We start from the raw sequence: 12,173 nt of genomic DNA, 5'->3' as shown, positions 1-12,173 counted from the left end.
AATTTTCTTTAAAAGAGATACTATCACAAAATGATGACATTGCTAGAATATACGATATTATCTTTATGCTATTTTTTTTTGTGGCTATTGAATATTGAGAATATAGGTGTTAATACATTTCAGAATATTGGAACTTTTATTATAATTTATGTAATTTATATAATTTATATATTATTGTTGAATAACATTCATTTTCTCATCCTCTCGTTCTCGTATCCTTTCGCGTATCCTCTATTATGTCGTTTGTCCATTTCCGCATCTATCATCCCCGATTATTCCCCCCGCTGTCTTACCAACCCTCTTGATCATCCCCGCTGTCACATCGTGTCATTACCGACAAATATTCTAGCAGCAATATGACAGAAGGGTCGGAAATGAATCTCCGCTATATACCGCGAAAATATTTCTTGTTTAACTATTGCGAAGGGGTCGATCATTTTAACCAATCTGGAGATATGTCTTCGATATCATCTTTGTAAAAAAAAAAAAGCAAAAAAACGGATCGATCCTTTTTGATGCAATCTCGATGAAAAAAATCTCCGCACAAATTGGAGATTATTCGCAGACTAAGAGCTACGACGCATTTTTAATTTAAATTGCAAGATATCTAATAAATATAAAAAAATTGAATACCAAAAAATTTCAAAGATACACCGTCCGAATTTCAATCTAATTAATTAATTCCAATTTAGTTGTGATAAAATATTCGTGTTATTTATATTTCTTGCAACACGTAGAATATCTTTAAATTTACGGCGAATCGAGAATTCGCGCTCATTATTCGCTACAGCCGAAGAATTGCATCTCGAACGCATTTTCACCGAAGCATACATACAATGTACTCGATAAGTCCAATGTGTGCATCGTCCCGTTGAATATCTCTCAAGAACAGCCATCAATGTTCTTTGTTATGTCGACTGTTCGGGCGATGCTTTCGAGTTTTCAATTGATTTTTCTCGATCGAATCTTCAACAATACGCTCGCAAACGATATCGTTGCATAATTGGATCCGCGTTGCTCTCGCGAAATATCACGGGAATATCCGTTTACGGACGGGAGGTACATAATACTCGATTAGCGCACGATTTTAACATACATTTTTTAAGTATTCTTCGCTGCTTTCAGAAGCGCAAACCTTTGAATATCTCACTCTTACATTAAATGCGTTTTAAGTGATACCTCCAATGAGATAAATTCCGTATAATCCGGAAATGAAGTAAAGTGAAATATTAAAAAAATTGAATTACTTATTATACTAGCTTTCAAAATCGTGCAGAAGACATCTTCTCTCTCAATATATATAATGCTTTGATAATCGTTAATTATTTATTGTAATCATTATTTGTAAATGTGTTTTAAAGGATGTTTGCGACGAAGAGAATTAAAATTCCATATCTAATGCAACGAGGAAGCGAAATAAAATATTTAAAACGTTAGATATATATATTTGGACATATTATTTATATAAGTCAGTTCTCAAAATGCCTGAGAGACATTCCTTTGGGAAGGGGCGAGGATGGGGGAGAAACATAGATGGAACGAGCTTTAAGCCTATACTAAGGTTATTGTATTTATATATAAATCTGAATCTGTGTGTATGTATGTGACCCGGAACATTGCTTATTCTTACTACAATACAACTTCGTTTCTGTCTCGGTGGAGTTCACAATGCGAAACGTTTTCCCAGCAGAGAGGAGCGACGTTCCAACAGCCTCTCGCGATGCTTTTGACATCTACTCTCTTTTTTTTTTTTTTTCTCGAGCGCGCTACAATTTAATAAACCTCTCTCGAGAAGCGGCGCAAAAGGGTCCGAGTCTATCTACCGGATGTTTCGAGCGACGATATCTCTATCTCCGCGCATAATCTTCTCATTTATTTGCGCTTGCCGTAGTAGGGAAAAAGTAATTGCGCCAATTAATGGTGCGCTATTAGGCTCGTTTTTGGCGGGTAAAGGGCTCATCCGATGATTAATTGTTTACGGCTCGTTGAAAATCAGAAGATCCCGATAAATACGGATACGGATGATTAAATTCGCGCCAACGATATATTTTATCGTGGTTTAACTTTTCTCTGCCTGGTATGCAGATCCATTCGATACAGGATATTTCTCTCTCTTTTTTTTACATATATATCCCTCGAATTGGAAAATATAAAGAAAGACTTTAGAAATGGATAGCTTTGCAAGACAAGCATATTATGTAAAGAGAGATTTTTTTTTCAAAGCTATTTTTTTTCGCTATTTTTGAAGCTAGAAGGCTATTAATTGAGATACTTGTTTCTTACTCAATTAAACAATTATACATGGATTTAATTTTTGATTAGCATCCACTTCCGAATGCCTATTTGCATCTTCGAATCTCCAGAGTAGTTAAATTGCTTTACATTTAACGATGCTGGGAATTGCGGCTTGTAAGACATCCGGTAGATATTAGGGACGATCCGATGAGAAAAGATGACGTGGAATTGATATGTAATTATAATATACTTTTGAAAGGATGCAACTATTGTGTTTTAAAGATGGCTCCATGTAGGTCAGACACTGACCTGCCTTATTGCCTTATTCGACCTTACCGGATTGACCCCGGAGATTTCTTGATATTTGACAAGTAGTGTTTGAAAAGCCTGAGACGCTCGTAAACCGCTTGTCTGTCCCGCAGGAAACGGCTAATTTAGACGGATAGATCAGCATCGACGTCTTGTTCCCTCTCTTTCCCTTGTCTTTCGCCGTCAGCTTTTAAAAACGGATCTGACCTATATATCCGTGTCTGATCGGGAACGACGCGATGGAATTATCTTTGCACTGATTTTTATTCAAGCAGCACGATCCTCAAGTCTCGCCGCGACATTACATTTTCGATGAAGCTCGCGATTTTTATCTCGATACTTATGTGCTTAAAAAATATTCTTAAATTTGATTATAATAGATAGTTATTCTTCACGTATAATTCTTTTTAATAAATTTTAATAAATAATTTTTAATTTAAGTTTAATAAATAATTTTTAATTTAATTTTAATTTAATTAATAATTAATATATAAAATTTTGCTTTGCACGTAAAAATTTACATAGGAACAGCTACAAATTTAAAATTAACTCATACATGACGTTTATTAATTACACAACATTTTATAATTATAATATATAAGAAGTCAGGAATATATAAGAAATGTATTAATTAATATTTTAGTTTTGCTATTGCCAGTTTGATAAAAATTTACATTTGATTATAAAAAAAATGTTACAGTATATATATTTATTAAATAATAAGAATAAAGTTGATTCAACTTTTGGCTTCTTTTTTTCTCGTGAGATTTCATTAATAACTAATTTAAATATACATGGCGAAAAACTGTAGGAAATTTTGCTAATCAAGACACGACGATTTTGATTGCAGGAGGCGTATAGGAAATGGGTGTGCAGCTCCCTGGTGCCTTACTTTGCTCACGGGGGACCGATGGACGCGGAAACCCCGGGGGGCAGCCGGACCGGCACCAGACTAAGGCCCTGCCGATCCTTCTGCCAGTCCGTGGAGCAACGTTGCCCCTACTTACTTCCGGGCGATCGTGCCCCCGCGTACCCCACGCAATACGCCGGCGAACCCACCTTTCTTTGCGGAGGTAAAGGAAAAAAAGGAAAAGGAAAGAAAACAAAGCTAATTGAAAAGAAAAGAACACAATCGTTGTCGCGAAGTTATCGTGTTTAATTCAATTTAATTCAGTTCTCTTTCCTTTGACGAATCGTCTTCTTGAAGAAAGGGTAAAACTATTCGTTGGCACCCTACTTGCTTCGCACATATTTGCAAAGTGACGCGAGACGCACTTATCAATATCCGTTATGTCGAGTCAGTTCTGTCTTTTCGTTCGCGCGATTACGTTAATTTTACTTAATTAAGGAATATAAATTTGCATGATGCTGCGCATAAATAACCGCCGCGCCTGGTGAAAGCTCCGCAAAACAATGCGAGGCTGAAGGAATTTATACGCGTTTGCGCCCATTTAAATTGTTATTGTCGCACACTTTAATGTGATCAATGATATTTCAAGCTTGCGTAATTTCCCATAAATAACGGCTAATATATGAATTTTTTCCATCTTTATTCACTCCTTCGCGCTCGTGTCTCTGTCTGACATTTCTCTGTCTAGCATGACGCGCTTCACTGTCAATCTCGTTGATTCGGTAATCTCGATTCTTTGCGGATTCAAAATATGATAAATAAAGAAAGATATTTAAAATACATCTTTTTACAAATTAACAATATTATTTAGATATATATATACATGTAATAACATGATAATTATTAATTATTATTGAAGAAGAAAGATACGCGTGTAATGCAACAATTTACGGGCATGTCTTCCTTTCTGCAAGGGAAATTGATCGTGTAATTTTATACGATGTCGGAAGAATTCCCTTTCTATTTATATCGTCGTGTGGAGCGTAAAGGGTTGATATTGCTAAGCACACGGGCTATGTTCGTATATCTCGCCATCGTCTCTTTTTTTTTTTTCTTCTCATCGCGGGTATCGTAAACGGCGGAGGAGCGCCGCGTCACTTTTGGGTATAAACCGCGTTAAATGGGACGCGTGTCGCGCGGTTATTGGAAGACCGGACGCTTTATCGAGCATTCCTTTTGTCCCTTTACACCTGCTCGCCCACCAGCACTCCAAGATCGTCCGATGTAATCCCGACTCGAACGCAATTCAACTCTTCACTACTCGCTCTCGCATTTCCGTAATGAAATCTCGGAAAAATCTTTCTTCCTCTCGTCATTTATGCCATCTCTTCGCAACTCGACGGATTTAGAACGCGGAATTTAAGGTGGTATAAATGCCTAGCCGCGAGAGAAGTAATTATAAATATGAAAAAGTGTATACTTTAAAAGGAAAAGGGAAATGTGAAAGTACAAAATGAAACAGAATAGAGAATGAATAAAGTTTGGTCCATTAAATATTTTTTTTTTTTCGTTAAATATTTGCAATCGTATTGGATTTAATTTATTTAAATATAATAAATTAATAATTTAATGATATTTCTAAGGATTAATAATTTATTTTAATAGTATATTTTTGTAAGGATTGTGTGTCAATTGAATGCTAATGAAAACTGTTCTTGAAAATTTTGCTCTTCAATTAATTAATATTAAATTTGTCTTTACAGAAAATCTAATGAATTAAATTAGTAATTACGTGCTGACTAATTTGTCTTTAATCAACTAGACTCGAATTTTCTTATTTCAAGAAAGACTTTGCATTGCAAGTAATCTAATGCACTGACATACAGAGAAACCGTTGAACTTTACGGAAGTGCATCTATTATGCGAAAGAATTTACGATCTTTTGATTTCACGATGCAAACCCTTTTCCCTTGAAAGAAAGTATCGAGAAATGAATACAATTTTCGAAGCTTTATGAATTTTCTCCGAAAAACGGTACGCTTTGCTCTTTGTTTTCCCTTATTCCGTCAAATTTTTTTTGATCAAAAAGCGACGATCGTCCACGTTTGACTATCCATGCACGAGATCGTTGGAAAACGCAATGATTTCAGATCCGAACATCCCCGAGACCGGCGAGCAGGCCGCGAGGGCGTTGCACAACAGCAATGACAGCGAATGCTGTTTCCACATGTGCGCCGAGGACGCACCAATATCGGGTATCTGTGCCAATTGTGAAGAACCGTGGAAACATGGCAGGTTGAACGACCCCTCGACAGCTCCCCAGTGCGACACTGCCGCCCCTCAGTCTGGTCCTACCGGTAAGTTCGATGAGTCTCATCTTGACGATTAAAATTAATGTTTGATAAAAAATTTGACATAATAAAGGATCTTAATAAAGCAAAATTTTTGTTTCGAGAAAAATAAAATTTGAGATGCTTTATAACGTTTTTATTTTATTTATACAAACCGTGGAAATATTTAAATTCACGAATATATTTTTCATTAAAAATTTGCGCGAAAAAAATCTTTTTTTTTTTTTTGTATAATATAATTAGAACGCTGTTGTAAACTTGACATCTGAGAAGATTGGAGAACGCGAGTTTTTCTTCTATTTTTAATTGATCCTTGGGTTGATCCATCGTCTTAATTGGCGATCGATATTTTTCTGGCCGCAGGTCAGCAGTATCCGGGCTCGCAAGCGGGCCAACCGGAAGCGGCCACGGATCGCGAGCCCGGCGACGACGGCCAGGAAACAAGCACCGCATCTTCCTCGTCCAGCACCCCGGCATCTTTATCGACCACCACCACCGACAAACAGGAGACGTTGTTTTGTGGCAGCGGCCGCATCGGCTCGATACCAAGCGCGTCCTCGCCCGGTCGATCAAGCCCGTCGATCGTCCTCCAGCTCTTCTGGCTTTGCTCGGTCTTAATTTCCCTCCCCGCGAACGCGCTGCAATACAATCTCGCGACCTCCTGGAGCCCCTTCGGCTTTTTTCGGTTGATCGGTTCCGGCCTGCCGGGCGCGTTCCTCCTGAGAAGGACACTCAACGATCTTCGCGCTTCCGCTTTCGATCCACGCTCGACCGGAATCTACCGACACGCCGTCGTGCGGTGCCTCCTGTTCATCCTCTGGATGCCCAGGCGGGCGGTGACGAAATGCCGTCGTCGCGGATGGTGGTGGTGGAGGTCCTGGAGGAGATCCAGCAGCCGGCACTTTCGCTGGAAATTTCCTCGTCGCGCCGGCGGCGTCGCGTCCTGGCGATCGGTCCCGCGCGATGCGTCGACTTCGTCGATCCTCGTGCTGTTCCTCAAGTTTGCGTGGAAGTGTCGGTGTCGCGATTGGTGGTGGTTGTGGCGCCGGTGGCGGAAGTGCGGGTCGACGGATGGACAAGACGTGGGACTCGTTCGGAGAAAACGTTCTACGACGATTCACGGGACGCGTCGTCGAGGACACCGGCGGCGAGGAAGCGATCCCGACGGAGTTTTCGGGACGGACGTCGCGTGTTCGGCCAAAGCGACGTCCAGGAAGGACCCGCCATAGAGAGGCGAAGTTCGCTTTCCTGGATACGCAGGATCGTACGGGTTTTTTTCTATTTTCGGCATCTCCGTGAGAGTCTTCCCTCGCGGAATATGCCAGTACTCGAGAAGTACACAGGGTCGATCGAAGCGAGATTCGATCGAGAACAGACCGATGTAAACGGAACGTCGCGTCGAACGCAACGCAAAAAGATACGAAGGATTAGAGGATGTTTTTTAAAGATGCACGGGTAGAAAGAACACCAACACCGCGAGGAGTATAGCGAGAGGGCGAAAAGGAGGATCAAGCGGAGGAGCGCGGGACAATTCGGTTCCGCAGATTGGAGCAAAAGGGGGAGCAAAGGGAGAACAACATAGAACAACAACAACATCAACTATAAAAATAACAAGAACAACCGAGAATGAAGGAAACGTAACGTCTAGCGCTAATAATAATGATAATAATACAATAATAATGAATAAAACAAAATAAAATAATAAATAATGAATAATAATAGTTAATAATAATGATAATGATGAAATAATATAATGAAGATTAAATAATGAAGTATAAACGATATAAATATATAAATATATTATATATAAAGAGAAAAACGATTGAAAAGAGTAACGTTAAAGTAAACGATAGAATAATAACGATACGATTATTATTACACATTAAATTACGTTACACACAGAGTGCAAGAATGAGCGTGAGAATGTGAGAAAGAGGGAGAGAGAGAGAGAGAGAGTGAGAGAAAAAGGGAGAACAAGAGAGAGTGAGAAAGAGAGAGTGAAAGAGGATGACAAAAAGAGAAGAGAGAAAAGATGACAGATGTAAAAATTGACAAAGATAGACATACAGGTACACAAAATAACACATATACATATACAGAGGAGCATAAGTCGTTAAATTTTAACGAGGTAGCATTAAAAAGAAAAAAAAAACTGTAGGTAGATAGTTTCTTCGCGGCGAAAGAATGGTCGAGGGAGGTTTTTCGAACGCGCTAAGTAGGAGGCTGACGTATTCTTCTATAGTCGGTGTGAAGGGCCTGCTCGAGGAAGGGGGGAGTAAAAATGCGTGGCACGGGATGATAAATAAGCACGGCGTTATCGAGATATAATATGTGTTCGTTTAGACATTACCGTAAATAATAATCATAAATATAAAACATAGAGAATTCTAATGAGAGAATTGAGAGTCGATGTGGAGAGGGTGTATACGAGTGAGTGTGTGCGAATGACAGGAGAAGAAAGGGAGAGAGAGAGAGAGAGAGAGAGAGAGAGAGAGAGAGAGAGAGAGAGAATGATGAAAGAAAAAAACGTGAGGATGAGAACATGTTGGACGACGCGTTTCACGAGAGTCACGTGGGTGATTTACCGAGATGGAAATCGAGATTCGGGAGGGAGGAAGAATTTTTAGAATTTCGAATTTTTTCTCTTCGTCGTGTCGGGTGAGCGCGAAAACGCGAGATTCCGAGATAATCCCTTGGCTCACATTCCGCATTACGATCACGGACGCGACACGATGCGTTCGATTATCGAGATCGACCATGTGGAAGGCAAGTGTCGTGGTCGGTCGCGTTGAAATCACGTTGGTGGATTTCGTTTCGAGCCGGTGAAAGTGTCAGGACTTCGAGTCTTTCTAGGCTTGCCATGATTGTTAAGCGTCATCCTGCCTCGGTTCTTTCCTTCGGATTTTACGCGACTAGTTCATTAAGTTTCGAGTTTGTATCGATTTGCGCTTTTTCCCTTTACCTGTTACGCTCCTTTCTCCATTTCATTCTATTCATTTTTCCGTTATTGGTTTTCTCTGATTTTCGCATCCTTTTTTTTTTTTATTATTGGGGAAATCTTTTTGTGGAAGATTGCGCGCGCTTTCATTCGTAGCTTCGGAGATCTTTTGCAATGGTATATCTTGTGCAGATAAAAGATCGAAGTCGATTGCGAGTCGATTTTGGGATAGAGACAATAAGAATTTTAATTACATTAGTGGAAATTCTAAATAAATGCGAAATGAAAGTCAGGAGTGCGAAGGTTTAGCTACTTTTTAGCAATATACGAAAGAATAAAATCCTACGAATCCTCCATCAAACGGAAGATGCGAACAAAGAAGCGCGGGGAAATAAAAGTACGCGGAGTTAAAGCTATGCAAACAAAGGAAAAAGGCATCGCAGAGATACGACAGATGAATCGACAAAAGAACGACGCGCGAATAACGGCAGGGTATATTAACCAAAGGAAATTTTGAATCTCAAGGGGAGCGGTTCTCGTTTTGTGTAATAAAAGACTTGGTATAACCGAATTTTCCGAAAACAGGAAAAAAAAAACAACGCACGCACACACATACACACACACATACATATACAGATTCGTGCGCGCGACCACTATCATCGATAAAAAAATAAAAAGCAGGGCAAGAGAGAATGTCCTCGATCATGTAAAATAAACCGCGGAGCAAGAAGAAGGTGTTTTTTGATCACGTGAAATAAGAACAAAGTCTTCGATCACGTCAAGTTTAATGCAGAAGTAGAAGAGGAAACGAAGAGGGATGAAGACGGCAGGGAGTAATATATAGGAGGAAGAGAAGATCACACGATACGCACAAATTCGCCCACCGCCTAAAGAAATCGTGCTGTTACTTGTTTGTGTTGTTTCTCGTTGTTGAACCGAGTGATGCCACGCGAGGGTGGAACACTGACAGAAAAGAGAAAAAAAAAAGACAGCCTCTTATAAGAAATGTATCTAATATATAATATCTATCTGCCATCGCACACATACACGGAAGAAAAGCGGGGTGCGGCGGTTCGATTTAGCGGCTCGTCGTAGTCCCGATCTCTTAGAAAGACACACGCACACACACACACACAAACACACGTCCACACGAACAGACTGTTCACGCGCAAGTCATTCCCGTTAGCGCGATTGCATTGCGCGAAAGGCGACGGTGAAGGAAAATCGTATCTTGCGCGAAATCGTACACCTGTTCCAGTCGGTGCGACCAGGTGATTCGACTCGAGAAATAACGTCGCGACGCCGACGCCTCTTTCTGGTACGACAAGAGGGAGGCAACCACCTCGGCTCGCTTCTTTCCCTCTTTTTTTCTCTGTTGGATTTTTCGTCGTATTTCCTCTCTCTCTTCTTTGATCGTAATTTTGCGGAGATCAGCGAAAATTGGTCGAGTTTCTTTTAATTTCACGCTGAAAAATGTGTGATCTAATATACATTAAAAAATATGCTTATGTAAATATATCTGCTACATTTGTATAATTATAAATAAATTATATTAGATGTAGCGCTATAAAATTATTATCAGAATTAATTATAGCATATTTTATCAGACGTGTCATGTCTGTTATTTTCTTAAGAATTTCATTTCGAAGTCAAAATTGAAAAGCTTCTCGTTGCGATTGTTGTTTAATACCACTCGGGTTGAGAAGTTGAACGAAAAGTTTAACTTTGAGATGAACGAACGGACGTTTCGCAATCTCGCGTTAATAATTAATACCGGCGAAATTGTCCGACGCAGATGTAAACGCGGCCTAATTACGCCGAAGGGGGCGAAGCTCCGGAGAGCATAATTTTGCAATCAAGTTCGATGGATGCGAAAGGAACGCCGCGAGGGTCGAGGGGAGTGGAGGAGGGGAAAGAAAAACGGGCGCCCCCGTGCTGAGTCAGAAGTGCGCGCGAGTCGCGCTTTGATTAATCGTCGCCGAATCCGTTTATAATCTGTTACGCCGCGTCGCGGAGAGACGTCCATTATCGGTCCAAAACAACGCCCGCTCGCGCGGCGATCTTAATTCGCCGAATAATTGGACGAAAGACATTGGAGTCGAGTCCGACTAACGAGATGAGAAAATCGAATCCTTAGCCCTAAACTTGGCAATTGCGAGATGCATCCTCCCTTGTTTACTCGACTCGAGCAATTTCTAACTTTTGAAATTATTTTCTCGGAACTCGCGGAATCTTCTTGGCCTATTATAATTTCTTTATATACTCTCTTGTATGTATAATATATATTATAATTCTAAGATCATATTAAATTATATTAAATTTATTATTAATATTCTCTTTTATGATACATCATATGCAAATCTATTTTTTTTTAGCCAAATTTAAAAAACAATTACTCAAAACTTTTAATTTCTATTATCTCAAAAAAAAAAAAAAATGGAAAATCTAAATTGCAATTTGGAAATTCCGGGAACATAGCTGCGGCATCGGTATGTGTTTTATGCGCATCTATATTCATATAGACGTAAGTGCATCACGCGAGCGCGGGGGAAGAGAAGTTGTGGCAGGGTGAGTTACGATCGTCCATCTCGATCGACCGTTCGCTATTTACTCGGTCTAGCGGGAACGCTAAAGTGTTCTCGCTGGAATCTATCGCCGAGAAATTGTGAATAGATAACGCGCGTTGTGTAGGAGAAAAATATACATAGCGCGAATATAATTGAAAAATAAATGGATGCCTCGCGCAAATAAAGAAAATTGGAGACAATTTTTGCGAAAAAAATTGACAAACATAATTTAGTTATATGTGTCAAGCTTAGATTTTTTTTTTTGATAAAGCCTTCTTGTTTCAAAAAGGCTTTACAGTAGTACTTTATAGCAAAAATTGAAAAATGAAAAAACATTCTTTCCATTTCCTTGACATTAATCGTGATAGAAATTTCTCGAGTTAAGAAGCGCGTTTCGTCTAATCGATTACAATGTCTGACATCTGCGTGATAAGAACCGGGAAGGGAAACACGAGAAGAAAAAGCGACAATACACGAGAGGGTAAATAGCAAATAGAGGAAGGGCAGAGTCATCACTGCAGAAATATAAAAGGAAGAAGAGAGAGAGCGGTAGAGACAGGGGAATTAGCAGAGAAAGAGAAAAGGGAAAACGACCGTCGTCATCATTGTAATTGCAGAAAATCATGCAAAAGAATAGGGTGTGTTCGTTGCACATCACAGAGCAAAGAAACAAAGAGAGAGAGAGAGAGAGAGAGAGAGAACGAGAATGAGAAAAAAGAGAGAGACGTTTGGCTTCGCGCGTGTGTTAATTGTATTGTTAAACATTATCTAATATATGATTGTTACCAATTTACACTTATAAGATAGGAACATGAACATTACAGAGAGATTTAATCATAGAGCATCATCATCGAGAAAAAAAGAAAAAGAGGATATATAAATAATATAAATACAAGAAAAAATTAGGTATACTATGTATACAT

General features: G+C 39.4%; 1 protein-coding gene across 1 annotated transcript in view; it reads left to right on the top strand.

Annotated features, from left to right (window-relative positions):
• LOC126854009 (uncharacterized) overlaps positions 1-11,215 on the top strand; it is a 58,797-nt gene extending 47,582 nt beyond the window's left edge. Inside the window, exons 2-4 of the mRNA XM_050600322.1 lie at positions 3,395-3,617; positions 5,545-5,751; positions 6,109-11,215. Coding sequence (XP_050456279.1) covers positions 3,395-3,617; positions 5,545-5,751; positions 6,109-6,974 — 1,296 coding nt within the window. The 3' untranslated portion in view covers positions 6,975-11,215. The remainder of the gene's footprint in view (positions 1-3,394; positions 3,618-5,544; positions 5,752-6,108) is intronic.
• Positions 11,216-12,173: the final 958 nt, after the last annotated feature.

This window comes from Cataglyphis hispanica, chromosome 13 (assembly GCF_021464435.1).
Source record: "Cataglyphis hispanica isolate Lineage 1 chromosome 13, ULB_Chis1_1.0, whole genome shotgun sequence".
NCBI lineage: Eukaryota > Metazoa > Arthropoda > Insecta > Hymenoptera > Formicidae > Cataglyphis > Cataglyphis hispanica.
The sequence above is the reverse complement of the archived record's forward strand: the minus strand, read 5'-3'. Positions and strand labels throughout refer to the sequence as shown.